Source organism: Lissotriton helveticus, chromosome 6, assembly GCF_964261635.1.
Source record: "Lissotriton helveticus chromosome 6, aLisHel1.1, whole genome shotgun sequence".
Classification (NCBI taxonomy): domain Eukaryota; kingdom Metazoa; phylum Chordata; class Amphibia; order Caudata; family Salamandridae; genus Lissotriton; species Lissotriton helveticus.
The window spans coordinates 719,584,883-719,610,539 of record NC_136067.1 but is presented as its reverse complement, the minus strand read 5'-3'; the positions used below and the strand labels follow the sequence as shown (position 1 = coordinate 719,610,539).

General features: G+C 46.4%; 1 protein-coding gene across 1 annotated transcript in view; it reads right to left on the bottom strand.

Annotated features, from left to right (window-relative positions):
* COQ3 (coenzyme Q3, methyltransferase) overlaps positions 1 to 22,271 on the bottom strand; it is a 126,393-nt gene extending 104,122 nt beyond the window's left edge. The window contains exon 1 of the mRNA XM_078648215.1: positions 22,046 to 22,271. Within this exon, the coding sequence (XP_078504341.1) occupies positions 22,046 to 22,127 (82 nt within the window). The 5' untranslated portion in view covers positions 22,128 to 22,271. The remainder of the gene's footprint in view (positions 1 to 22,045) is intronic.
* Between the last annotated feature and the right edge of the window lie 3,386 nt (positions 22,272 to 25,657).

The following is a 25,657-nucleotide window of genomic DNA, read 5'->3' as shown; positions in this document are numbered from 1 at the left end:
CTAATTGTGTTAGAAGTTCCCTAACATGGTGTTTAGCTTTAATAGGATACGGTGCTTTCGCCTGCATGCTGGATCTTATAGGTATAACATGATATGGGGAGTCTTAACCCAACCAGCCTAATTGTGATAGAATGCTTGAGCCTGTGGAAGGGTCCATCTTGCAGTATATGCTGATTTAACTTCCTCAGGAACAAGATCAGAAAAGGAAGGTATTATTACATCCTCCCATTGTGGGACTTTCCTAACAAACTCTGGCGGTCAATCTACCTAGCCTAGAAAATGCAGTATTCATTAGTCAAATTCTGCCAGAATATTTAATAGTACGCAGTAAGTCCTCAATTTGTATGTCCAAATCCATAAAGTCTATCAGGAGGGCGTAACCGCTGATCTCAGTTTCAACCTGCACAGTCATTAGTCAGCCTCACCACCAGAAACTAATGAACAGGCAGATAAACCAATGTGACCTCTGCTACGCCATGGAGCAGAGGTCTCGCCCACGTCTTGTTCCGATGAAGAGTTCTGAGTATTTGTGGCATATTTATGGGAAATTCCTGCCACTTTCTTCTTTTTAAAATGTGCTTTTTGTTGTAGAAGTTTATTTTCCTTTTTTGTGATGATACCAGAGGAGCGCTGCGAGTCTATTTTGATTTCACATACACTTCCTGTCTGCGGTCACCTCATCCTACTATCTCAGACCCCTTGTCTGCAGAGTCCTGCAAGAAAAAAGAAGGATGTGTATTGGAATTCTGATGCCTATCAGGTTGTTTAAGTGTATCGCGGTTATGTAAATTGTAACATTTTTCAGAAGACTCCAGTTGCGGAGATCCAGTTAGTTTTAGCTCCGTCTTTATTTATATCCCAGCATTTTTTAGAAGACTCACGTGTCTGCTTGGCAGTATCCACACAAAGAATGGTGGAGTGCACTCATCTGTTCTGATCCAATATTCATCAAGCTCAACGTTGAAGCTGGTGTGCTATCTTGGTTCGTGCTCCGTCCGTGCGCGCAGTGTACGTATGTCCCAAAAAGGAGTCCTGTCAGGTCCTAAACAAGATGCACAGCCAATTATATATATATATATGTAAAATGTCAATCATTTTATTGTATTTCACGAGTATTCCATATGTAATCCAATCATTTTTCAAGTTTCCTCTTTCCATTTTTATAGGCCAATATTGTCCATATTTTCACAAGTGCCTCATCCTTATTGCTTGAAACCCAATGCATTTCGGGATGACTCCTTTCCTAAAGAGTAACTACAATGTAAAATACGAATGAGGGATTCTGGGTAATGTAGTATGTAGTTTTTTCTAGGTACATTATAGTTAGTCAGTATCATAAGGGATTAAGTATTTTCGTTTTGAGTAGTTGTACATGTGTTTAACAGAAAGGATTGATGGGAGTTCATTACTATTTTACATTGTAGTTACCCCTGAGGATGAGAGTCATTCCAAAATGCATTAGGTTTCAAGCAATAAGGATGCGTCATGAGGAATTGTGAACCCTCCAGTGCTGCTTAGAGAAAGTCTTATGAGGCACTTGTGAAAGTATGGGTAAAAATTGATGTATAAAAATTGAAAGCGGAAACTTTAAAATGTATTTGATAACATGGAATATTCGTGAAATACAATAAAATGATTGAAATATTGCATATATAAATGGCTGTGTATCTTGTTGAGGACCTGCTTTGCAGTATCTGCATCAGATTTGACTTTAGGTTGTGGCTTCTTAGGCCTGGTTCCCAAACTATTACACCCTATAGATGTATAGGTTTCAGAAATTATTTTAGGCAGCTCGCGTTCCTGATCTACAGCGGGACCTAAAGCGAGCCATTGGCATATCGCCAAAGAAGCAGCCTCCAATTTGATATTACTTTAAAAGTTGAAGATTTGTCCAATACGTTTTATCCACAAATCGAGGGCCGGTGCCACTCCATGTTCAGCCTGAATCTGTTTAAGTATATGACAAAATAGGGCAACCCAATAATGCCCTTAGGACTGGTTATTATCAATAACAAACTGTACAAATGTCCTAGGAGGAATCATTTAGTATTATTTTCAAATTTTGTAACCTCACTTATGTGAAAACATTTCATATAGAACAGGAAAGTCTCAAAATCTTTAGATACAAAAATGTTTTTTAATCCAATTGCAAAGTAATTAATCAATATTCAAAATCTGGCAACAAAAAAATACTACTGAATTTGTCTACATTTCTCTCAGTAGCAACCATACATCTTTTGCTTGTTATACATATGGGTTAACAATACACCATATTCCAAACTTAAACAGATCAGTTTCACATTATCTTTGAATATACCATACAGTGTATTCATTATAACAAAATGATGTAATATCGTCAACATTTCGGTCCCTTAACAGTCTAATAGATACCAGAGACCAACTTCAGGACGGCAATGTTGCACAAAGAATCTAATATAATAAATACACATAACATACTATGTATAAGGAGAGACTCAAACTGAATTTAATATGTACATATCACTTCTGCTTACACCAAAAGAACACCATTAAAACGCATACACACCCGTGTCGATGTGTACTAGTCGACCGTGAGAGCCGACACACACAGCGACGTACGCAGCCCGGACAGCCGATCGCGGAGGAGCGTGAGTGCCGTGAGTGTGTGCCGCGGGTCAGGAAACGGCACCAAGAATCGCGGGGGCATAGTCCCCAGCCATAGCCCCGCATCTGAGTGCTGCAGTAGCCGGTACCGGCAAATTCAGCGGGTCCCCGTGCCGCGAGACCCAACTGGGTGTGGCGCGGCGGCCCGAGCGGTACAGAAGGGCAGAAGGAACGGAACTGAGAGTGCCGGTATCTGGAGCTGTACTCTAGGAAGGAAGTCGCGGTCCCTCGGAGTGGCAGGGCCCCCGTTAAAGTATAGTGAAGGAATGGCAAACATGGCACGAATCAGCTGAATAGCCAAGCTAGCCCAAATTTTAATGAGGAGACGCCCAACTAGGGGCAGGAGCAGGAGAAGGGAGGCAGACCCGGAGAGGTAACACTCCATAGGAAAAGAAGAGTGAAGACGGGCTGGCGGGCAGTTGGCACATCAGAGGTAAGTGAGCAGTGAGTGTGGGAGTAAAAGCTGTATCCCAATAGTAGTAACCCCCCACCATGTAAAATACATATAAACCAGAAGCCAAGAATATACAGGGGAGACCCTCAGGAGACAAGCCCTGAATTACGCCCCACAGGATCACACAAGCAAAAAGCACGATGGGACCAAAACGCAAGCAAAAACTACGTAAGGAAGCCCCAGAAGATAGCCCTGAGAAGAGTGAGCTACTGGTGGGATCAAGGTCATGGTTAGATAGCCAGGAAAGTCAAGACCCCACGGAGGACAATAGTAAGGGGCAACAAATGAAGAGAAAAGATAAAAAAGAGTAACCAAACACGCCCCACACGCTAAAAAGGGTTGTACTTCAATATCTATCCCGAAAAAGAACACTTTAGTCTCTAATCCCATAAAGGACTTTGTAGGCAAACATTATAAATTACCAGAACTACCCGTAATAAACCTGGAAACTGAAGAGGAGCCCCGGTCCGAGAACGTAAAAAACGTAGATACGGAAGAGGTGCATCAGGCGGAGAAAAACAGTACGGTAGACCCAGAGGAAGAAGAACTTGAAGAACGATTTAGGGGACCCCTTATTAATAAATCTCTCCCTCCAGAGTCATAATCTAATAATGGTAGCACCTCGGCTATCATCTTCCCCAAAACTTTCTTCCCTACAAACTTCGGTGAATGAAGGACAATTGGGAAGTGAAAGTTGTGAGACTAGCTTTGTCTGGGGGGCTTCATCTAATCAAGTATTGCATCTCCGAAATGGGAAAAACAACTCAAACCAGCAGGACTCCGTAAGGACAGGGAGTCAAGCAAACCCCGAGAGAAACAGCCCCCAGGATTCGGACCTGTCAGCATCACCTTCTTCTTCTATAATGGACCTTCTACTGATGTTACAGAAAACCCTTCAGGGAATTTTAGAAGTTTCAATGTTAAATAATGGTGTATTAAATTCCCAAAAGGTATATCTAAAAAAGATTGAAAAGGAGTTGGCAGGGATTAAAGGGCAAATGCCGCACATGTTAAGACCAGTGGGGACCCCACAAACAATAGATCAAAATATAGGGGGTGAAATATCAGAGGCACCAGATAATGTGTATATATCTAAACGCCCAATGATAATAAAAGGGAGATGTGAACATGTAAGGGTCCGTACTAAAGGCAGGGCAAGCAAAAAGCAGACCCTGCTATCAGTGACTAAGGAAAATAGGAAGAAAAAGGAAGTTGAGGGAAAGCTAAATGTCTTTGTACCCATAGGACCCCCGGCAACAGAGGACAAAAGAATTGCACCGAGTACACAAAAGAAGTCCCAGAGTAGTAAGGATCCAAAAGAGAAGGTACCAAAAATTAAATTTGTAAACCAGAGAATAAACCCATCTATAAAGGGCCTATTGCAGAATGCCCAGAGATATAGTAACCAAAAAGCAACACTACAGACAGACTAGTCAGTTGCAGGACCTCAAGGGAGGGGAGAGGTCAGTCAGCTAAATCTAGGATCCCCTAAGAAAGGAGCAGTGATAGGGAACAATAAATGGGTATATCTGGAACCGGCGCAAGCAGGCCTAAGGGGTAAGAAATTGAGGAAAATGAACCCTTTAAATAGGGCCCAAATCCTGTCTACCTTTTTGAACTGTATAAGACTGAGAGGGATCGGTTCAAAAGATCTGAAGCAGGTGGGCTTTATAGAAAGCACAAATGGCAGGGAAATAACAAAAGTATTACTTTACTCAGACTTGGTAAAAATGGCAATTATGAAAGCAGAAAGTGAGATATACCAAGGAGGAGTAAAGTTGATCCCCGAAAAGGAATGAAGAGGAGAATTACAATCAGGAAGTAATTTTCTAAAGCGCCATGCAGGTCTTGGGAGGAGACAGGTGAGGCTACTAAAGGATAAGGAAGAAGAGGGTAGCCGCCTGAATATAGTAATAAATAATACAGTAAAGGACGACTCGTGGGGTATCTGGAGTCAAGGAAGCTATCTAGGAGACCCCTCAGAGATATGCTTAAATGAATTGGGTCAAGCTGGTGGTTTAAGTGAGATAGAATAGGAGGTGGGGGTGTCGCATAGCCTAAGTCTCTTATCATGGGTTAGGCAATGAGTTAAAGCAAGAACTCATAAAGAAACAAGTAAACAAAGTAGCAATTGCCTGCCTTCAAGAGACTTGGGCATGCAGCGAAACCGCCATCTGTGAGGGCTACCACCAATTGAATCGATTGGCCAAGAGGAAAAGATTTGGCCGCCCTTCGGGGGGAACTATGACACTTATCTCAACAAAAGTACTAAGAAATGCAGCATTGCTAGAAGTGAAATGTATATGGTTATTGGCATGCAGGTTAAATCTCCTGTCCCTGGATAAGAAATGTGATATGATAACTGTCATAAATGTATACATGCAGTGGGACAATGTGGGAGAATATGTAACCGAGATGGGGAATTTTAAAGAGGACATAGACTCTTTATTAGAAAAGTATGCCTCCGATGTATTGATAATTATGGGGGATTTTAACCATAAGCTGCACCCAATGAAGGCTGATCGCTGGAATACAGTTCTGTTAGATGCCTATGGAATTAACAATGCCAGCTTCCCACTATGTGATCCCTCGAAACAGGATTTAGAATTGGCTAATTATTTAGCGAAAAAGGGTATGTTATGCCTAAATGGCAGATTTAAAATAGACTGCCCGGCAAAGAAGACCTTTAAAAAAGGTTTACAGGGGGGGCGTGGCCAAGATGGCGGGCTGAGAGGACGCTCCCTCTGTGAGCTCCCGTGATCCAGGAGCCCCTGCACCGATCCGTAGCGCTGATCTCCCCCGGATCGAGCGGTGACGGCGCCGGGTGCAGTCGGCCAAGCATCGACGCTGCCCAGAGCCTTTGGCAGACCCGCAAAACCGGCAGCACAGCGCCGGAAAGACCCCGGAGCGAGGCCTGACTGAGGAGCCGGTGGAGATCCGGAGGGCCTGCGGCCGCTGCCCGCCGGAGCGTCCGAGATCGGCACCAGGGACGCAGCGGAGACCTACGGGTCGGGAGCGGACCCACCACGAACCACTGGCGGGACCCGAGGACGGAGGCATTGAGCGGTACGTGCGACGCTCCGGCGGGAGTGAGACGGGGGAGGAGCCGACGGAGGACAGCTGCGCCAGACCGGGGATCGGGCGGACCAGAAGGCCCGCGTCTGCGCGCCGGCCCCCCGACCCCCTCTTTCCGAAGGCCCAGTTGGCGGGTGAGGATGATTGGGGACCAGAGAGCTCCTGTGGTTCCCTCGACGGCCGGGGCGCGACGATCGACCCCCGCCTTGGCCTGGCTCCCGAGTGGACTTCCCCTCTGGACCTGTGGCGCAGTACCACCACACGAGCCCGCAGCTCCGGCCGGAAGCAGGCCTCTGCTTGCTCGCCCTCTTATTACAGAGCCGACGCCTAGCAGTTGCAGCGGGGGTTCCCCCGGTGCACCCCTCGGGGGCGCGGGACGCCCCTGGACTCCGCCCTACGAGGCTTGTTGATTGGAGTGGCCGACGGACGCCGAGAGGGGGACTGACTCGCACCACCTCTCGCTATTGTAATGTGGAGGTCGACCCTGATCCCACCGGGAGTGGCGCTGCCTGACTGTCGGCCTGGAGGAGAGGTTAGTGGCCCGGGCACGCTGTGGTTCGCCCGCAGGAAAGGGGAGGATTGCTCTGCCGTCCACAACATCAGAACTCTACTCCTGTTCCACGTCGCAGTGGAGGCGACCTACTGCTGAGAGCGGACCGCTATTGCCCCCCTGCATCGGCGCTCTCGTGGTCCCGAGGGCACGCTGAGTGGGGTGTGACTGTGAAACGTTACCTGTGGAAGTGCCGCTGTGCCCAGACCTTGCAGGACACCTTGGCCCCTGGCACCACCACATCACGCAAACCTTTGTGAGTGACACCCCACCTGCCGCACATCCCCACCTCCACGATGTCAGGCAACAGAGGGGGTAAGAAAGGAGACGGCACCTTGCCGGAAATGCTAAGCAGGGGCGCCCCGAGACAGGACAGGGGCCAGCCTGCCCCGACCCCTTGGACCAGCTCTCGGGGCGCGGAGATGGGGGAACCTCCGGTAACCAGATCTTTCCTGGAGTCGCTATTCAGCTCCCTCAGAGAAGACTTCCAAACGCTGAAGCAGGAGGTGGCCGGAGAGGTCCGCGAGGTGAGAAGGGAGGTTGACTCCCTTGGGGAAAGAGTGTCCACTGTGGAGGAAGCCAGCCACTCCCGCGACAAGGAGATCGCGCACCTGCAGCAGGAGGTCTTGCGGCTCAGAGATCAACAGATCGATCTCCAGGCCCACGCTGAGGATCTCGAGAACAGGTCCAGACGCAACAACATCCGGGTCCGGGGTGTACCGTCTCAAGAGGAAGGTGAAGACACAGCCACCTACCTGCGGGACCTGTTTCCCGAAATACTGGGCGAAACTGGGGACTTCCCTGTGAGAATTGATAGTGCGCACAGGGTGGGCCTGCCACGGAGGGCCTCGGCGCCACCCCCGGATATCCTGGCTTTCCTGCCGGATTACCCTTTGAAGGAGCGGATTCTCCGCGAGGCACGGCGACAGCAGCCCCTGCGTTTCCGGGGTCACCAGGTGGCCCTGTTTCAGGACTTATCGGCGATCACACTGCAGAAACGCAAGACATTCAAAATAGCCACAGATTTCCTGCGAGAACATGACACGCGGTACTCCTGGGGCCACCCTTTCCGGCTCATTTTTCGTTGGAATGGGACTCTCCATCAGCTTCGGTCCCTCCAAGACACCTACGGAGTACTGGGGATCACCGCGACAGATGACGACGCTCCCACGCCTCGCCGCCGACGCAGCACCAGGAACGGCTGGCAGACGCTTCGGAGGCGGTGATCCCCGCCTCCACCCCTGCGACCCGACTCGCCCACTATCCGTGCGGAAATGGACAGTGCAATACAGGAGGTGACCAGGGACACGTCGTCTGGTGAAGTGGCCTTGACGGCCTGAGCATACTCCGGGGGGGAGATCGTCTTGGCTTCATCATCACTGCAGGTGCGGGGGTTCCGGGGATGGGGGGCGGCGGGAGGACATAGGTTGTGGCTGGACGTCCACTTCCATAACTTTCCACGGACTTGTCCATTCCGGACCAGACTGGGACAATGGTGTTCTTTGAATGGTTGGGGAAGAGGGAGGAGGGAGAGGGGGGGTTGGGGGGATTTTGGGTTCGGAGGGTCGCAAGTAAGGGTGGGGGGAGACGGGGAGTTGGGATGTTGGAGGGTAGTTTTAAGGGAGGGGGTGGGGGGGTTCGGAGACCGTACTGTACTGTTGTTGCATTTGCTTTGGCCTCACACTGCTTTTCCATGGATCTGGGTACTGTGTTGTACTCTTGCTGCATTTGTTCTCACCTCGCACCACCATTTCGAACTGTCGACACCGGCGACGACCCCACGGGGACGCGACAGGTTCATAAGCACTGCCCTTACGATTGTCATTGATGGCCCTTGAGATAGTAACCCTTAATGTGAAAGGGCTGAACAACCCGGTCAAGCGGAGGGCGGTGCTGTCCCTACTTGAAAACACTCAGGCAGACATTTGTCTCTTGCAGGAGACACACCTTCTAGCTAAAGACTGCCACAGGCTGCGATCACCAAAATTCCCAGTACAGTTCTTTTCCTCCGGCGCCACCAAAACAGCAGGGGTTGCGATCTTAGTGTCTAGAAAGTTTAAGGGGGAGGTCCTGCACAAAGTGTCAGAGCAGAAAGGGAAGCTCTTGGTTTACAGGGTCAGGATGGGAGGTCTGGTGTTTACTGTTGGCTCGATATATAGTCCCAATGACCACCAAGAACGGTTTCTACATTCGGCTCTGGAGGACGTAGCGGCCACCCCAGATAGGCACATAATTATTGGAGGGGACCTGAATATGGTCTTTGATTCATCCTTAGATAGATCGGCGCAGCGACGCCCACAAACTGGGGAGATCTTGCAGCTGAGTAAGTCACGCTTGGGAGATCTCGATTTGCATGATTTGTGGCGGCGCCTCCACCCTACTGCCCGAGCCTACTCCTACTATTCACACGCACATAAGTCCTACGCGAGATTAGATCATCTTCTAGTGACGGGACCGCTTTACGAACTAGCAACGGCCTCCAAAATAGGAGTTCTTACATTGTCGGATCACGCCCCGGTGATGGGCACCTTCCAGCTACCACCGATGCCTCCCACGCGAGGGGTCTGGCGCCTTAGAGATACTCTATTACATAGGCAATCTGTAGTAAAACATATACGAGACTCGATTGGCGAATATCGGCGGCACAATGATAATGGTGACACCACTTGAGCGACCCAGTGGGCCGCCTTGAAGGCGGTGCTCCGCGGGGAGTTTATTGCCATTTCCTCGGCGGAGAATAAGGAACGGCAACAAAAGAGAGACGAACTTACGAGCAAGGTGAGGGAGTTGGAACAGGTGCACCAGAGGACGGGGGCCCCTAGAGTCTGGAGGCAACTTAAAGCTGCCCGGAAACTCCTATCTGCACTAGACATGGATAGAGCGGAATACGCTGCGTTGCGCCTGAAACACGCGTACTACACCGGCGGTGACAGGTGCGGCCGGCTTCTGGCGAACAAGCTCCGTGTTAAACACCAAAACCATCGGGTGAAGGAACTCTCGGTTCCCGACGGGGAGACGGCCACGGAGGATGGCCAGATTGCGGACGGTTTCCGTCGCTACTACGCCGACTTATATACAGGCGAGCCCTCCTCGGCGCAAGCCGAGGCTGACTACCTGGCCTCGGTCGATCTTCCCGCCCTCGCCCCGGAACAAGCAGAATACTTGGAACGGGACATTCGGATCGAGGAGGTGGTCACGGCTATTTCCCGACTCAAACATGGGAAGGCCCCGGGACCCGATGGTTACACCCCACTTTTCTATAAAACGTTCTGCCCAGAACTGGCGCCGCTGCTGACGCGACTCTTCAACACTTTTTCTGACCCGGGGGTTATCCCTCCGGATCTACTCCGGGCGACGGTGTCGGTTATCCCCAAGCCGGGGAAGGACCGGACGGAGTGCGGCTCCTACCGGCCGATCTCACTTTTGAATGTAGACCTCAAGCTGTACACGGGGAATCTGGCGGCGCGCCTAGCACCTCATCTGCCGGGGCTAGTAGATCCGGACCAGGCGGGGTTCGTCCCTGGTAGACAAACAGTTGACAACACCAAGAGAGTGGTCCATATCCTGGAGAAGGCCTCCCGTATTCCTGGAGAACGAATGCTTCTTTCGGTTGACGCGGAGAAGGCGTTCGATCGAGTGCATTGGCCGTACCTGGAGAAAGTGCTATGCAAACTGGGTATAGGTGAGAAATTTCGCACTTTGATATTCAATTGTTATAGGTTTCCTTCCGCAGTGGTACGAGTGAACGGTTGCAGCTCCCAAAACTTTGCGATAGAGAGGGGCACCAGACAGGGGTGCCCGTTGTCGCCACTACTCTTCGCTCTTTATATGGAGCCATTTGCCCAGAGGATTCGTCAGAATCCTGACGCATCAGGCGTTCGAATGGGGAGGTATGTCCACACCGTTAGTTTATACGCGGATGACGTGATCTTGACCCTCGATGACCCAAGAAAGGCACTCCCTGCTTGCATCGCAGAGCTGGACGCCTTCGCCGCAGTGGGGGGTTTTAAAATGAATCTGGGGAAATCGGCAGCCCTTGACATCTCGCTGACCACCGCCACGAGACTCGAGTTACAGAGCCTCTTTCCCATGCGCTGGTCTAAGGACCTGGTGCCCTACTTAGGCTTACTACTGGCGCCTTCTTTACCTGCCATGGTGACAGCCAACTACGCAGCCTTAGGCAGGAAAATTAAGGAGGAATTGACCCGCTGGAACAAAGGTACGTTGTCGTTGCTGGACAGGATAGCTGCGGTGAAGATGACTCTCTTACCGCAGGTACTATATCTATTTAGGGCACTCCCACTTCAACCCCCGAAGGGGTGGATCGGGCAGGCTCAAGCGGACATCGCGCGCTTTGTCTGGCAGGGCCGCAAACCCAGGCTCCGGAGGGCCTTCTCCACGCTGGCACCTGAGTCCGGAGGGCTTGGTATACCGGATCTACACAAGTACTTCCAGGCGGCGCAATTGCGGTATTTAGTGGAATGGAGCAAGTGGGAATCTGACAAGCACTGGTTGTTCCAGGACCAGGCAGTGGCGGGCAGACCCCTGCAGGAGATACCCTTCCTGCGCAGAGCACACCGTCCCCCCAACCTCTACGCGTCCTTTATCACGCGAGTCCCGTTGCGAGTTTGGGACGCCGTGAATACTAAGCAGGAGCTCACCACCTTCCCATCGCCGTTTACGCCACTGGTTGGGAACCCAGACTTCCATCCTGGGATGGAGCCGGGTGCCTTTGCGCACTGGCGGGCGGCTAGGTGCAGTGCGCTGTTTCACATGTACGGCCCGGACGGCGCCATATCATTTCAGGATCTCAGGCGGGATTACCACCTGCCAGAGACCGAACGAATGCGATATCTGCAGGTGCGTCACTGGGCGCTTCAGCCGCAGGTGCGTGATCTAGCTGACCGAAAGCTCACATCCTATGAGACGTGGCTGGCGACACGCTCCTCGGACTCCAAACTCATCTCAGATCTCTACAAGCTCTTGCAACCCCCCCCCCCCCTTCCACATTTACAATCCCCGGGCGGGAACGCTGGGAACGGGAGCTGGGAAGGGCGCTGAGCCACACGGATTGGGACCACACTTCTTACCGGGCACGCCACTCTGCGTACCACACCGGACTCACCGAAACGTTCACCAAGATATCCACCTACTGGTACTATACACCTGAGAGATTACATGAAATGAATCGTAACATTGTAAACACCTGTTGGCGAGAATGTGGACAGATTGGCACACTTACACACGTCTTGTGGGATTGCCCCTTATTGAGCCCCTACTGGAAGGAGATCCTAGATGAGATAGACCAGTGCTTCGACATTGAATTACCCCGCTTCCCAGCCTATGTCTTGCTAGGATTGCCCAACGGCCTGATGTATCCTCTGAGGTCCAGAAAGGGTAGACAGATAGCGATCGCCTTGGGCTTGGCGATTCAGAACATACTCATCTACTGGCGCTCCACTACGCTCCCCACCACTGTTGGCTGGTTACATAGGTTGTGGCACGTTCTGGGAATGGAGAAGTTGTCCCTCATGGTGGCGGGTGAGGTGGATACGTTTGAGGAGCTGTGGCAGCCTTTCCATACCTTACTACAGGCAGAATTCTAAGAAATTACCTGTCCCCGATATCTTAGACTACTGAGACTAACGTCTCCGGCTAACCCGCCCACCTAGTATGCCCGGGAGGATTGCTTGACGAGAGAGATGGGCACACTGCAGAAGTGATCGAGGTTTGGGACATTCGCACAGTACGGGGGGAGGGGGGGAGTTGGGGAAGGGGTTGTTGGTTTTTGAAATTGTCATCACCGCATACACACTTGGCACCATGCTATGAAGGATGTTATACTTGCAGTATATTGCACGCTGATGGCGCTCCTGTGGCGGAAACTTTGCACTACCTCTTTTGAGACGACTGTATTCATTTGTTTGTATTGTTTTTCAATAATGCAATAAAATGCTTTAAACCTAAAAAAGGTTTACAAAATTGCCCAATTGACTATGTATTCATGTTAGCCTGGAACTTCCCCTTAGTGCGGGAATTTATGTTACATCAAAGCGAAGGTAGCGACCATAATTCGCTACATTTGACGGTACATGGGGGAAGGATGGAATACAGAGAAAAGGTGATACCACAAGAAGTGGATTACCCAAAACGGGCAACAACAAGACTAACAGAGGAGTACCAGGAAAAGTTAAAGTCCTTTCAGCTAAAGGTTGAATTAGTAAATCTCGGGAGTAAAGATTTGGAATGGTACGAGGAGAAGATAGCCCAAGTAGTCCAGAGCCTTAGGATAGAGCTAAAAAAGGATAAAAGGATAAAAGGAAAGGTACAATAACCCAAGCTAGCCGACTGAAATGGTTCTCCATGGACTGCCAAACTAAAAAAAGGGAAATAAGAACAGAAGCGAGAAGGCAAAGGGAAAAATTCAATCAAGAGAGGCAAAATCATCTCACTTAATTGAGATCTGAGTTCAAAAAGATGGTCACCGACGCAAAAAGGGTATATAAAGAGATATGTTGGGTAAATCTGCTAGAGTCAATTGAGACTAAGAATCTGAGACAATTCTGGAAATTGATAAAAGCAGCATCTGCCCCCTCAGCTGGAGAAATGAAATGTGTAGTAGGGGAGGCAGTCTGGGATAAATACCTAAGGGAACTGTATGGAGCCCGAATACCCCTAGGAGACATAGTGCCCCAAGATTGGCAGGAAATTTCACAAGAATTTAAATTTGATTTTACGGAACAGCAAGTGGAAGATACGATAAAAAAGTTGAATCTAACCCGAGCCGCAGGGCCTGACAATCTCACAGCGATAATTTTAAAATCGCAAACAAAGTGGTGGGCAAGATTCCTATCCCAGATGTTTCAAGTAATACTAACTGAAGGTAAAATGCCATTGAATTGGAAGGGTGCGTAATAAGACCAATCCACAAAAAAGGCAGTATGGTTGAACATCAAAATAACAGATTGATAAACCTACTGGATATAGGGGAAAAGGTATTTTCAAAACTCGTGCTAAATAGATTAAATGCATGGGTTGATGAGTTCTCAATCGTACCCATAGAACAGGGAGGATTTAGAGAGGGGCACTCCACAATTGACCACTGTTTTTCATTATGGGCAATGGCAAGAAAGTCAACGGAACAGAATGGAAAACTCTGCTGCTGTTTCGTTGACTTTCGTGCTGCCTTCGACTCAGTGGATCGGGTGTGCCTCTGGGAAACACGTATTAATAAAAATATTCCAAAAGACCTGTTGATTATAATAAAAGAATTACACCGAGGCAATTGGGCTCAAGTAATTAGGGATACCGAGGGTGCATTTACGCCAAGAGTACCTATTGAAAATGGCTTGAGACAGGGCTGCGTATTGGCCCCCCAGCTATTTTCTATATTTCTGTCAGATTTACCAGCTTGTGGAGAAGTGGAGGGTAGTGCCAGCCCAGGAATGAATGGTAACAAGTTGCCGTGCCTTTTATACGCGGACGACCTCGTAATAGTAGACGAGACTGAAATAGGCCTTCAAAGGAAGCTGAAATCTTTTAACGAATACTGTGTAAAGAATTTTTTAACGGTAAACTTAGACAAGACAAAAATTCTACGCTTTGGAAAGAAAGCGGCTAAGTTTAATTGGTTTTTAGGTGATCTTAAATTGGAATCCGTGAATGAATACCGCTACCTAGGGGTGTGGTTTGATAAAACATTAAACTGGCATACACATTTAGAAGCCCAAAAAGCGAAGGCATACACATCAATCGCTGGTTTAAAAATGTTTTATCGTGATTATGGGGATATGTCTCACCGGCCATTATTAAAGGCATTCAGTGCAATGATACCCCCGCAAGTACTCTATGGAGCAGAGATCCTTTATTTGAGCGGTAAAGGAGTCTGGGACTTGGAGGAAGGGAAATGCCTGAAAAACCTTTTCATCCTGCCCCCATCATCAATGGTCCAAGCAATAAGAACAGAATTAGGAACAACGGCTTGGGGGGTACAATCACAAATAGCAGTGATTAGATTTTGGAAACGCTTGGAAAATGAAAAAGGACAAAAAGTTGCACAATGGTGTCGGAACGAGATACAATCAAGTAACTTAAACTGGGCAAAAATGTTTAGGAAGAAAGTGATACAGACCTGTGAGAACTAAAATGTGGTCATATGCCGAGATTCGCTAAGGAAAGAGTGTACAAAAAAAGACTTAAAATTTAATGGACAAGAAGTCTCTAGAAGATCTGATATAGAATACCTTGGCAAGAAAAATCAGCAGAGTTCATGATGAAGTCTTGGGCAAATGAAAACTGGTTCCCTTATTTGGACACCCTACCAAACCTGTGGTATAAACAGGAGATCCTAAGGATGCAAATTGGGATCAACCCGTGGTTAATAAATAAAGAAATTAGAGCTAAAATGTTGGATCCCAAAGGGTGTTGTAAGTGAGGGCTGGGCACAAAAGGGGATTCTGTGCACGTCCTACTGGATTGTATAACTATTTTAGAACTACGGAAACTGTGGCTGCGTCCAATATTTTTAAAATATGGTATAAGAACACGAGCGCAAGCGACCGATCTCCTTACAGAAATGCCCTGCCTTGAACTCGCAATAGCCCTAGGGAAGTTCATAACGGTAGTACAGAGATTCCTAACAAGTCAGAAATAATATTTTAGAATTTTATATTGAATGAATTTATACCTTGTCTATGTGAAATTGGTGGTTTTAATTAATCCGTAAGGGGTAAGGTTTTTTACTAAGGAAGTTTTACTCTATGAGTATCCCTTTTTAAATGATATGTACCCAGGGTAAGAAAATTTTATAAATTGTTGTAGAATATTTTAACTTGTAATTATTCTGTGTTTTACTGTGGAATATTTAAAATAGTATTTACTGCAATGCATTTGTTTAAAGATTACGATCTAAATAAACATACTTTTGACTTGACTTGGAGTACAACGAGTAATGGTGTAAATGGCATCAAATACAATACCCCGTGTATTACACTCCTCAACAGGGGGAACCATACCAAGTGGAAAACACATAATGAGAATTCAACATTTATCTTGGGGTCCTATAAGGGGAAACACTGCCTCAACCTGCTTTGTTTTTTGTGCAATCTAAAACGGAGTTTCGTCACATTTTGTAGGAATTTTTAATATAATGGCATTAATTGTAACTGGACTAATTAGTGGCACAGCTACCTGAGCCTGACTAGCTTGAGGAGCCCTTGCTGGGGCAGTAATTAATGTATGCATAATATACTGCATCAGACGTCGATACAGCCAAACCAAATGGTTCAAGAGAGTAAGCGTTTCACGCTGGTTTAATGCATTGGCATGCGGATATGACGTATAGCCTGCTAAGGTCAGCCAGATTGCCCCTTCATTGCTGAGAGGACCCCGTCTTTCATTTTGAAGTGTATGTGGGTGGGCGCCTTGGAACCAATTATGATGGTCATGGAAAGTTAATGGTATTTCTAAACTATTATAAGATCTATATGCAGTCAGAACTGCAGCCTTAATGTATATATGAAATGTTTGTGAATTGGCAACTGCTGGAAACCCAGGATTAAAAAAAAATCACATTTATGCACTCTGTATGCCTCAGTCATGAAAGTTACTTCTCCACTGTCATTGGTGAACCCCTATCTAGTTAAATGATAGTGACAGCTTGTCTGGCATTAACAGCAATAATCACTGGTTGCGCCATATTTCATGAAAGGAAACACTTTACGGGGCAATCCTTTTAAAAGATCTAGCTTGAACAACCTACAGAGATACATAGGGGGTTCCTATTTAAGCTGAGAAGGATAAACCCTTCTCACCACAGATGTCTCAGTATAAAGTAATAAAGGTGCCTTGGACACATGCAAGAAAACTACCCAGTAAACCCATTACATTTTTTTTGTTGTTGTAAGTTTTAGCTCGGTGAGCAGTTGTGACCTTGGTGTTGCTGGAAGATATGGCTGAGAGAGCCTAAGTGGAAACCTTGAACTGATGCCTTTCAGTTCATTCAAACCTTCCTATTCCCCTAAAGGATTCCTTCTGCTCTGTCATCCGGACCAGTAGGTTAGCCTAGCGCTGGGAGGCCTCCGGGTAGCCATGCGCTCTATAAATGCCCTTTTCATTTCATTTCATTTCAGTCCCTTGTGTTACAGTGAAACTCTCTCAGCCAGTCCGGGCGTTTTGAGTATTTTGAGTTGCCAGGCTCAAAAAGAGGCAGAGATGTGGCACGCTGGAGAGTAACGAGCAAAGAAGAATCATAAACAGATGTTGGGCTATTCGCTTTATCTAGCACGGGCTACTAGTTTAATATCTCAGTAAATAATGTGTTTGTTGAGGTCTAAGAAAGGGCTTGTTTTATTTACCGCGGGAGAGTAGCTAACTCAACAGGGCTTTATATTACAGTAAATAATAGCTAAAACAAGCCTCATCAATAAACGAACAAAACAAATATTTTTAAATACATCGCTTCTCTGGAAAGGCATCTTTCATATTGGGAGAGGTATTACAGTAACAACTTATTGAGCTCATTAAACATACTGATTGTATTAGGGATGTAAATCATGAAACGGACATTATATGAATACATGCTAAAGAGTCCTTAAATAAATAAATAAATAAAGCGTATTTCCATAAAATAAGGAAACATTTCACCTTTGAACATCAGATCAAATCTCGGCATGGAGAGGTATTTATTAAAAAAGGTACAGTTTTTAATCATGCATCCTGAACTTGCATGTTTGAAGGTGCTCTCACCTGAGGTATTGTGCACAGATCTCAAAATAACTGGGAAGTTGGGTCAGGGGAGAGCGGGCCAGGCAGGGTGCCCGGTGATGAAAACACAATTAAATGTATATTACGGTGCCTCATGGGTAAGGGGGGTAGGAGAGGGGGAGAGAGAGAAAAAGAGAGAGAGTCCTTTCAATCTTTGTGGCAGTTGTTCTGACTTTTTTCTGTTGTTTTAACACGCGACTTTACACATAGTTGCCTAGCAAATGCTGCACTCCACAATTTGAACCATGTTGCTCCCAACAAGAGGCTTTGATCTGGGGACAGCCTTGTATTCCAGGGAGGCTGGCTGAGCCTGGGGCTTAACCCAAACATACATCAGAGCATCTTCGACTATGCACTCCCGGGGGCGAGTGCCCTGCCTCTCTGTCTCCTTTTTGGAAAGGATGAGATCTACTGGCAGAAGGCCCCAGCAGTCATGAGCAGTCATGTGACATGGAAGAGGTCTTAATATGGGAGGTGTGTCCTGCTCATATGGGAATTGGGTGACTTTTGGACTGTATACTTCTCACAGATAGGAGTGGGATATCGAGTGGTGCTACAGGCCCTGTGGCACCATTGAGCTCCTTGACAGTACAGGCAACTTGGGGGGTCCCAAACATATATAGCAACTACATTTCCTGATTTCCAGGAAAATGAGTAGGCATCAATGTGGGCCAAGTCGCATTCATCTGTCTCATTGACCCCACGCTTCTTTATAATCAACAATACTGTTCCTATCTGGAATAGCGGACATCACGGACTGCCAAATTAGAAGTTATATCTGCCCGCTGTCGTACTGTATGTACCCAATGGGATTGTAAGGTCGGCAAGACTGATGACCTCCAATACAGATTTTGACAGGGGTACCATGTATAGTTGGGTGCCTCGCCTGCTGCAACATATTGAAATCCTGAATATGCTTTGTGGGAAGGAGCTTTTTGTACTAGGTTATGTACCAAGGGTTTCACTCTCCAACACAGTGGTGATCATTCATGTGTAAAAGGACGGTGCACAAAGGGGAGTACTCGAAAGCTCCAGTTCTTATTTAAAAAGTTATTTGATTTGATTTGATTCCCATTAAAACAGACTCCTCAGCCAACGCGTTTCGTTCACATTGAACTTCGTCAGGGCTATTTAGGTGAAGGAAAAGTTCCGTAGTTTTTAGCTCATCGTAGAGCTGGTATAATCTTTCAACAAACGAGAATTCCAAATGTGACCATACGATAGTTGACCACTTGGTAGACAAAAAGGTGGTCGTCCGTTCTCAATAAAGTGGCTGATTCAATCCCAGTAGCATGATAACATTGGGAGGGTCCGACCTAAGTCTCGGCCGCCCGTTCGGATAGCTCGCTGTGTCGCAAGTAAAGTGGTCACAAAAGAAGTGGTGATCATTCCTTGAGGACTGCGAGACTGCATACAGCCCTTGCCCACTTAGAGACTAGGCACACCACCTAACGCCATAGGGCGCCACATAGATCGCCGGGTCTCCAACCGCTATTATTAGAAACAGTCTGCTGACCTACATCCAACCAGACACCAAACAACCTCAGACATGGATGAGCCTTTGAAGGAAATTATGGTAATTGGCACAACACTGGCAGCAACGGACTCTGAAATGACAGATCTCATCGCGGAGGTGAAATCAATGAGAGAGGAAGTCACCACCTTTCACACCAGATTAGACAGAGTTGATCAGAGGACCGAAGACGTGGAAGCAAACCACTACGCTCTATCGGACTGGAGCAGAGATATTTACTTTCTGCAGCACCAGGTCACAGACATAGATGACAGAACACGGTGTAATAATGTTTGCATATACAGCATTCCTGACTATGCAGAGAAGGGGAACATAGTCACCGGAAGTACCGACAATTAGTCCACTTTCTCTGGGGAACGCTTGAAGATCCGCCAGTGAAGTTGTCCATATCTCCTATTCAATAATATTTAAGACTCTGGAGCCGTTTAGGGAAACTGTCACTGGAATCTATGGGGTTTTAATTAAAACACTACACTTCAGGCCCTCTTTCAACACAACACAACTAGACTGCATTGGCAGGCATTCTTGGGTAAATAATATTCACCCTCGGTATCGGCAACCCTCCTTCTTGACCATGATAGGGTGCTTAAGGAATCACAGTTGAAATGCCTTTACTTTAAGATCTTTATGATTGGTACTAGTCCCCAAGGAAGTTACATCGGGCACTTCTACTGCCTCACAGCCAGTGCTGAAACTGAGGAGAATACAGGTGCAACCTCTACCATGTTCTCTGGTCCTACTGAGACTACAGTACTATTGAACAGAAAGAAGTGTGGGCCAAATTACATCTCTATAGCTCCCTAACGCTAGCTCTCTTATCCCTTCTCCATGACATGATTAACACGCCTGATATGGACTCCCACAGTCACGGGTGGCTAGCCACTTCTCCAGCATTAACCAAAGTATGCATTCACTGGCACCAAGCCTCAATCCCAGAGAGTCAAGAGTGGCTTACAGAATTGCATAGGGTGGTGCTCCATGAACACACTACTTATAAACTTAACGACAAGCTAGAGGCCTATGAAAGGATATGGTGCACATTTCTTTCCTCATTGGAAAACAGAACACCATGCAGAATCCCAACTGGTGGATCCAGGCCCATACAGTAATTCACCATTTATGAGGTTTCACTAGTAATCATTGGTGTACTGTTTGCAACCCGTAAATACTGGCAACTTGTAATCTTGCCATGGTGATCTAATTTAAGTTCTAAGTAGCAAAAGGGGGAGCATAGAGGTTATGGATAGAACCTACCTCCAATAAGACTATGTATAAACAACGGGATTCTATCCTATTTCTTGTTTTTATTTTTATTTTGTAATTGCTAGTGATGTGTGAGTTGGCTATTCTCTACAAATGTAAGAGAAAAGCACTATGTGTTTTTAAAATACCCCTCACACACTATGAATTCCATAGTATCCTGCATCATCGGGGTCTTTCCGTCCCTCTAAGGGGCGGGCGTGCTTCGACCTATGACTACGCGGGAGCACATGATTTTATGTGGATAGACTATATGTGTTGTGTGGGTTGTGAGAGTGGTAAGGAAAGTGCTAATATACAAAAGATGCGAGGTATTAAAAATTCCCTGGCTAGTGGAAAAAATACACTTTATTCCTATCCCTGGCTGGGAACGTTAAAAAGGGGAGGAGAGAGTAAGCGGGGGTAACTATTACTCTACTTGGTCGACATGTTTCGTAAGCAGTCCCCTACTGCTTTAATCATCAGGACCTATTGTGATCCCTACTACACTCTAAGATAATTTTATGTATGTTGTATGCCTATCGTTTCACAAACAGGCTGAACGCAAAAATAGGCTGGGCAACTGACATAAGCAGGGCTAAATAACCCCTCAAAAAGTTTTACCAAATTGGTACACTTTCTCTTGTTTGCCGTGCCACATAAGCTAGCGCCGGGTTAGAGGATAGGCATACAACATACATAAAATTATTATCTTAGAGTGTAGTAGGGATCACAATAGGTCCTGATAGGAATACTTACTTTCTTTGCATGCTAGACCATGGTTTCTTGCAAAGTCATTTCAAGTCAACTAGTTTTTTTTGCCTGGTGGCTTCCTGCACAGATATAGCTCAGAAATCTCATATAAGAAAGTCTTGATGAACTAACAACTATTTGATTGTGACAGGAAGTCATATTACCACATGAATGACACTCACTTATTCATTTTCAGGAGCAATGTAAAAGCAATTAAAATTCAAAGCCAGGATTGGCCTGTCACACGTCCTAAAATCAGACGAGCTACGAGCAATATTCTGAGACCTGTACACGTGTGCGGCCTCAAACAAGCATATGTTGCAACTTCCCGACGAGAAAACTAAAAACGTACCTTTGGGAAACACTTTCTCAGGGGAGTCTTTTTGAAAATGGGAATTAAAAATATTTCATGAGGTCACTGCCATTTCACAGAAGAAACTGGCAAAAAAGGGTTACCATATAAAAAAATGTTGGTCAAATCTGGTTATAACGCGCTTTATATTGAAATCTATATAAGATGCTTTTTATTCTCAAATCACTCATTCTCCTTTGTAGAGATCCCGGTCAGTACTATATATGCAGTATCCGAATCAACACATTTGTTGTAATCATAGCAGGTTTGACCAACATGTTTAAAATGCATGATTTATCAGTTTCCTTTTATTGGCTTGAAGGCTAGCTCCGCCCCCAGTGTTTGAAGCGTTAGCTCTACCTCCATTGGTTGACTTGTTAGCCTCCAACGCCACCCAAGCCCCACCCCAATGTTAGGGTGTACAGCACCTTTGCCCAGGGTAGACAGGATGGACAGCACACAGATAAAGCTCTGACCTTTCAGCAACCTTTACCTTTGACCATGAGGCTACACGTGTACTAATATAACTCTAAAGGATAATAACACACTCTGTCTGAAGCAAACGGGTCTGAAAAATAACTTAAAAGTATGTCTTCGATTGGACACTCAATATTAAAGGCAGTAATAATGCTGCAGAAATCCGACAGCCTGTACGACAAGTTTCTGGCGCACAGAATTTACCTGCTGCGCGCAAGGCCATCTGTACTCGTCGCCTTTCTTTGCCTACTTCAGTGTATCGTCCGTGCCTAAGGCAGCTGTACATCAACGTACAGGGGGCAAGGCAAGTGTTGATAAATTAAGGCACCATCCGGCCTGTACGCCAAGTCATGGGTGACCTCTGCAACGTCATGAACGCGAGCTCTTCTGAGGTCTCAGTGGAGACCAATGGGAATTATGCTAGAGAACCAATCAGCGACCGATAGGTACTGCGCCTGCGCCATGTTGACCAATGGAAAAAAGTACTTTCCTCGTAGGAATCCTATTGGGTGTTTTATGGTGAATTATATAGGTGCACTTCGTTTTCATTTTACTTGCGCTTTCAAATCAACTCGGACGTTATCGTTCCTGTGCCTCCTTAAACACTATTCTCTGCTGTGGCTTCGACGTTCATGGTTTAAGAAGCTCGCTGAGAGAACGACCCTTGGACTGCGTAGAAAACGTTGGACATCCAATACAGCTCTGACTTCCAAATGCCTTCGGAATAGTAGAGATATTACTTCTTCATTTTAGGGTGTTCTGGTTTCCATTGTTATTTCGCAGAACCTTTTTTACGAGTAAAAGTCTCGTTGAAAGCGCGTTTAGACAATTCAACATTGGGGAGAGCCGAGGAACCACCTTTTCTCCGAGAACGAGAATGAGTCATCAAAATATTTAAATCCGGCAACAAATTTTATTAAATAAAAAATGATAGAGACTTTAACATAAATAATATTTATACTTTGGGGTAGTTTAAGGACAGCGGAGATCAGAATTTTTCATGCATTAGTTTGATTAATTAGGTTAGTGTATTTCCATAGGAATTACTTGGCATATGATGTTACAAACCTTTTTAAAGTTGCATTTTGTGCTAATAATGGTTTGTGGTATAGCGTTTTATTGCACGGATACCAACATAGTCGGCAAAAATTTAAGGAAAAGTCTGTTTTTGAAGTAAAAAGGAGCAACAGTGAAGGGATCTGGCCAGAACGCATGGCATGTCCAGCATTAAGTGGGGGAGGGTCAGCCGCCAACAAGGTTTTAACTCCAAGCCGGGAAATCGGAAAGGGGAGGGGCGTCCAGCATTGCTAAGCTTTTGGGCAACCCTGTCCACACCATGGCAAATATGCCTGGGTCTTTCATGTACCGCCTGACTGATGGAGGTAACTCGCGCCGAAAGCAAAAAACTCCAAAGACAATATTTTTATATTCACCTCGACAAATAAACGTCACTATCCTCGCCATAAAAATCCTGCCACTATTGGAAATCAGCCGCCTGCGCTCAATCTCCTTAGCGAGGCAGGCCTGTTGTTAAATGCTAGGTCACTTGTGCGTAACAATGTTGCATTTAATGATCTGGTTTCTCAAAATAAACCACCCGGGGTTTTTATCACAGAAACCTGGGGCTCTGAAACCTCTGGCCCAGATTTTGTTGAAGCAGTCCCCGATGGCTATTCCCTGTCCAGACTTGATAGGACAAGGTGCAGGGGGGGGGCTGGGAATCTTGTTTAGAGATACCTTCACTTGCTGTACCAAGCCTCTCTCCGTGCCTTCAGATACCTTTGAGGCACTATATTTTTCCATTAATTTCTCGCCCTCTGATTCCTTCTCTGGAATCCTCTGCTATAGACCTCCTGGCCCCAAATCGACTTTTCTCAATGAAATCTTTAAACTTATTGAGCACTATGTTGATAGACCCTATTTTACTATTCTGGGTGATTTTAACTTTCATTTGGAGGCCACAGATTCAAAGGATACGCAAGCACTTGTAGAGGGCTTAGCTGCCTGTCGATTTGACCAATTGGTGAACGGCCCCACACATCTGGCCTCCCATACATTGGATGGCATCTTCTCTAATGATGCTAGACTTAGGACTGGCATTCCTATTCCTCTCTCTTGGTCCGACCATCTGGCAGTCCCCTTCCATCTCAAAGTAAATCCCAACCCAGGCAATAAACCAAAAACTGATGTTTGGTCCCTTAGAAGGAATTATAAAACTATAAATGATAACACTCTTTCACCTTTTATGAATGGTCTCAGGTGTTCTTCCCTGGAGGATCCAAATAGGGCTGCTTCCGATCTTTCCATTGCCCTAGCTACTGCCATAGACTCTCTTGCCCCGGCCAAACGTCACTATTCAGCCCGTAAGAGCCCCTCTCATCCCTGGTTTTCAGATCGCCTAAAAACTTTGCGTCAGAAATGTCGGCAACAAGAAAGGTCCTGGACTGCTTATCCTGATCCACGGGGGAAAGCCCTGCATAAATCCCTTCTTAGAGACTACAAGAAGGCAATAAGGGAAGAAAAAAGTTATTATTTTACTAACTTGACTACATCCTTAAAATCCCCTAGAGACCTTTTTAACATAATTGACACTCTCTCGGCACCCAGACAGTCTGACCCTACTATTGATACCCAGGAACTTTGTAATAACTTAGCTAGTTTCTTCCATGATAAAATTGTTGAGATCTACAGTGCGCTTGAAATTAAAAAATAAAGAGCTAAATGTCGAGGCACTAGGATCTTCTTCCTCAACTCATGATATAAATGGAAAGACCAATGTTTTGTCCAAACCATCGCTCACTTGTTTTCCCCCTCTGTCTTTAGAAAATCTCAATCTTTTACTGGATGCCACAAAGTCCTGCTCACCTCTTGACCCCTGTCCACTAAAAATCCTAAAAACTTGCATAAGGTCGGTGCTTCCCCCTTTATTGGAAGTCATAAACTTGGCGATCCGAGAGGGTATTTTTCACTCCTTGTGGAAAACCGCCACTGTTAGGCCTTTGCTTAAAAAATCCTCCCTAGACCCAGGAATTCTGAAAAATTACCGTCCTATTTCCTTACTCCCGGTCCCAGCCAAGATTCTGGAATTTTATATAAATCAAAATCTGTCTACCTTTATTGAAAATTCCAACATGCTTGACAGTTCTCAGCACGGCTTTCGATCAGCTCACAGCACTGAGTCTGCTCTCACTGTTGTGACAAACAAAATCCGATCTGAGGTTGACAAGGGACACCCTTCGCTGCTTGTGTTATTAGATCTCACAGCAGCTTTTGACACCTTGTCCCCGTCAATACTGATCTCCAGGCTCAAGGACATCGGATTAGGAGGCTCTGCCCTAAGTCTGCTCTCCTCCTTTCTCCATCACAGGGAGCAGAGAGTAAAAATGGGCAACTTCCTGTCCGATCCCCAAAAGGTGCAATGTGGGGTTCCTCAGGGCTCCTCGTTGAGCCCTCTTTTATTTAACATCTATGTTACCCCACTTGCACAGATGGTAATATCATTTGGCCTGGATGTGTTATCATACGCTGATGACACACAGATCTTGGTATCCATTACCCAGCCAGTCTGTGAGATTGCTTCCAAGTTTAGAACCTGTATGGAGGCAGTCTCCAAATGGATGTTGTGTAATTTTTAAAAATTAAACGGCGAAAAAACCGAAGTTATGGTCTTCGGAGGGAGCCAAGATCTCTGTTCGAAGGAGTGGTGGCCCACGTCCCTAGGAGATTGTCCGACCCCTACTCCTATTGCTAAGAATCTTGGAGTACAAATTGATCCTACCCTCTCCTTCGACCCCCAGGTAAATAGGACAGTGTCAA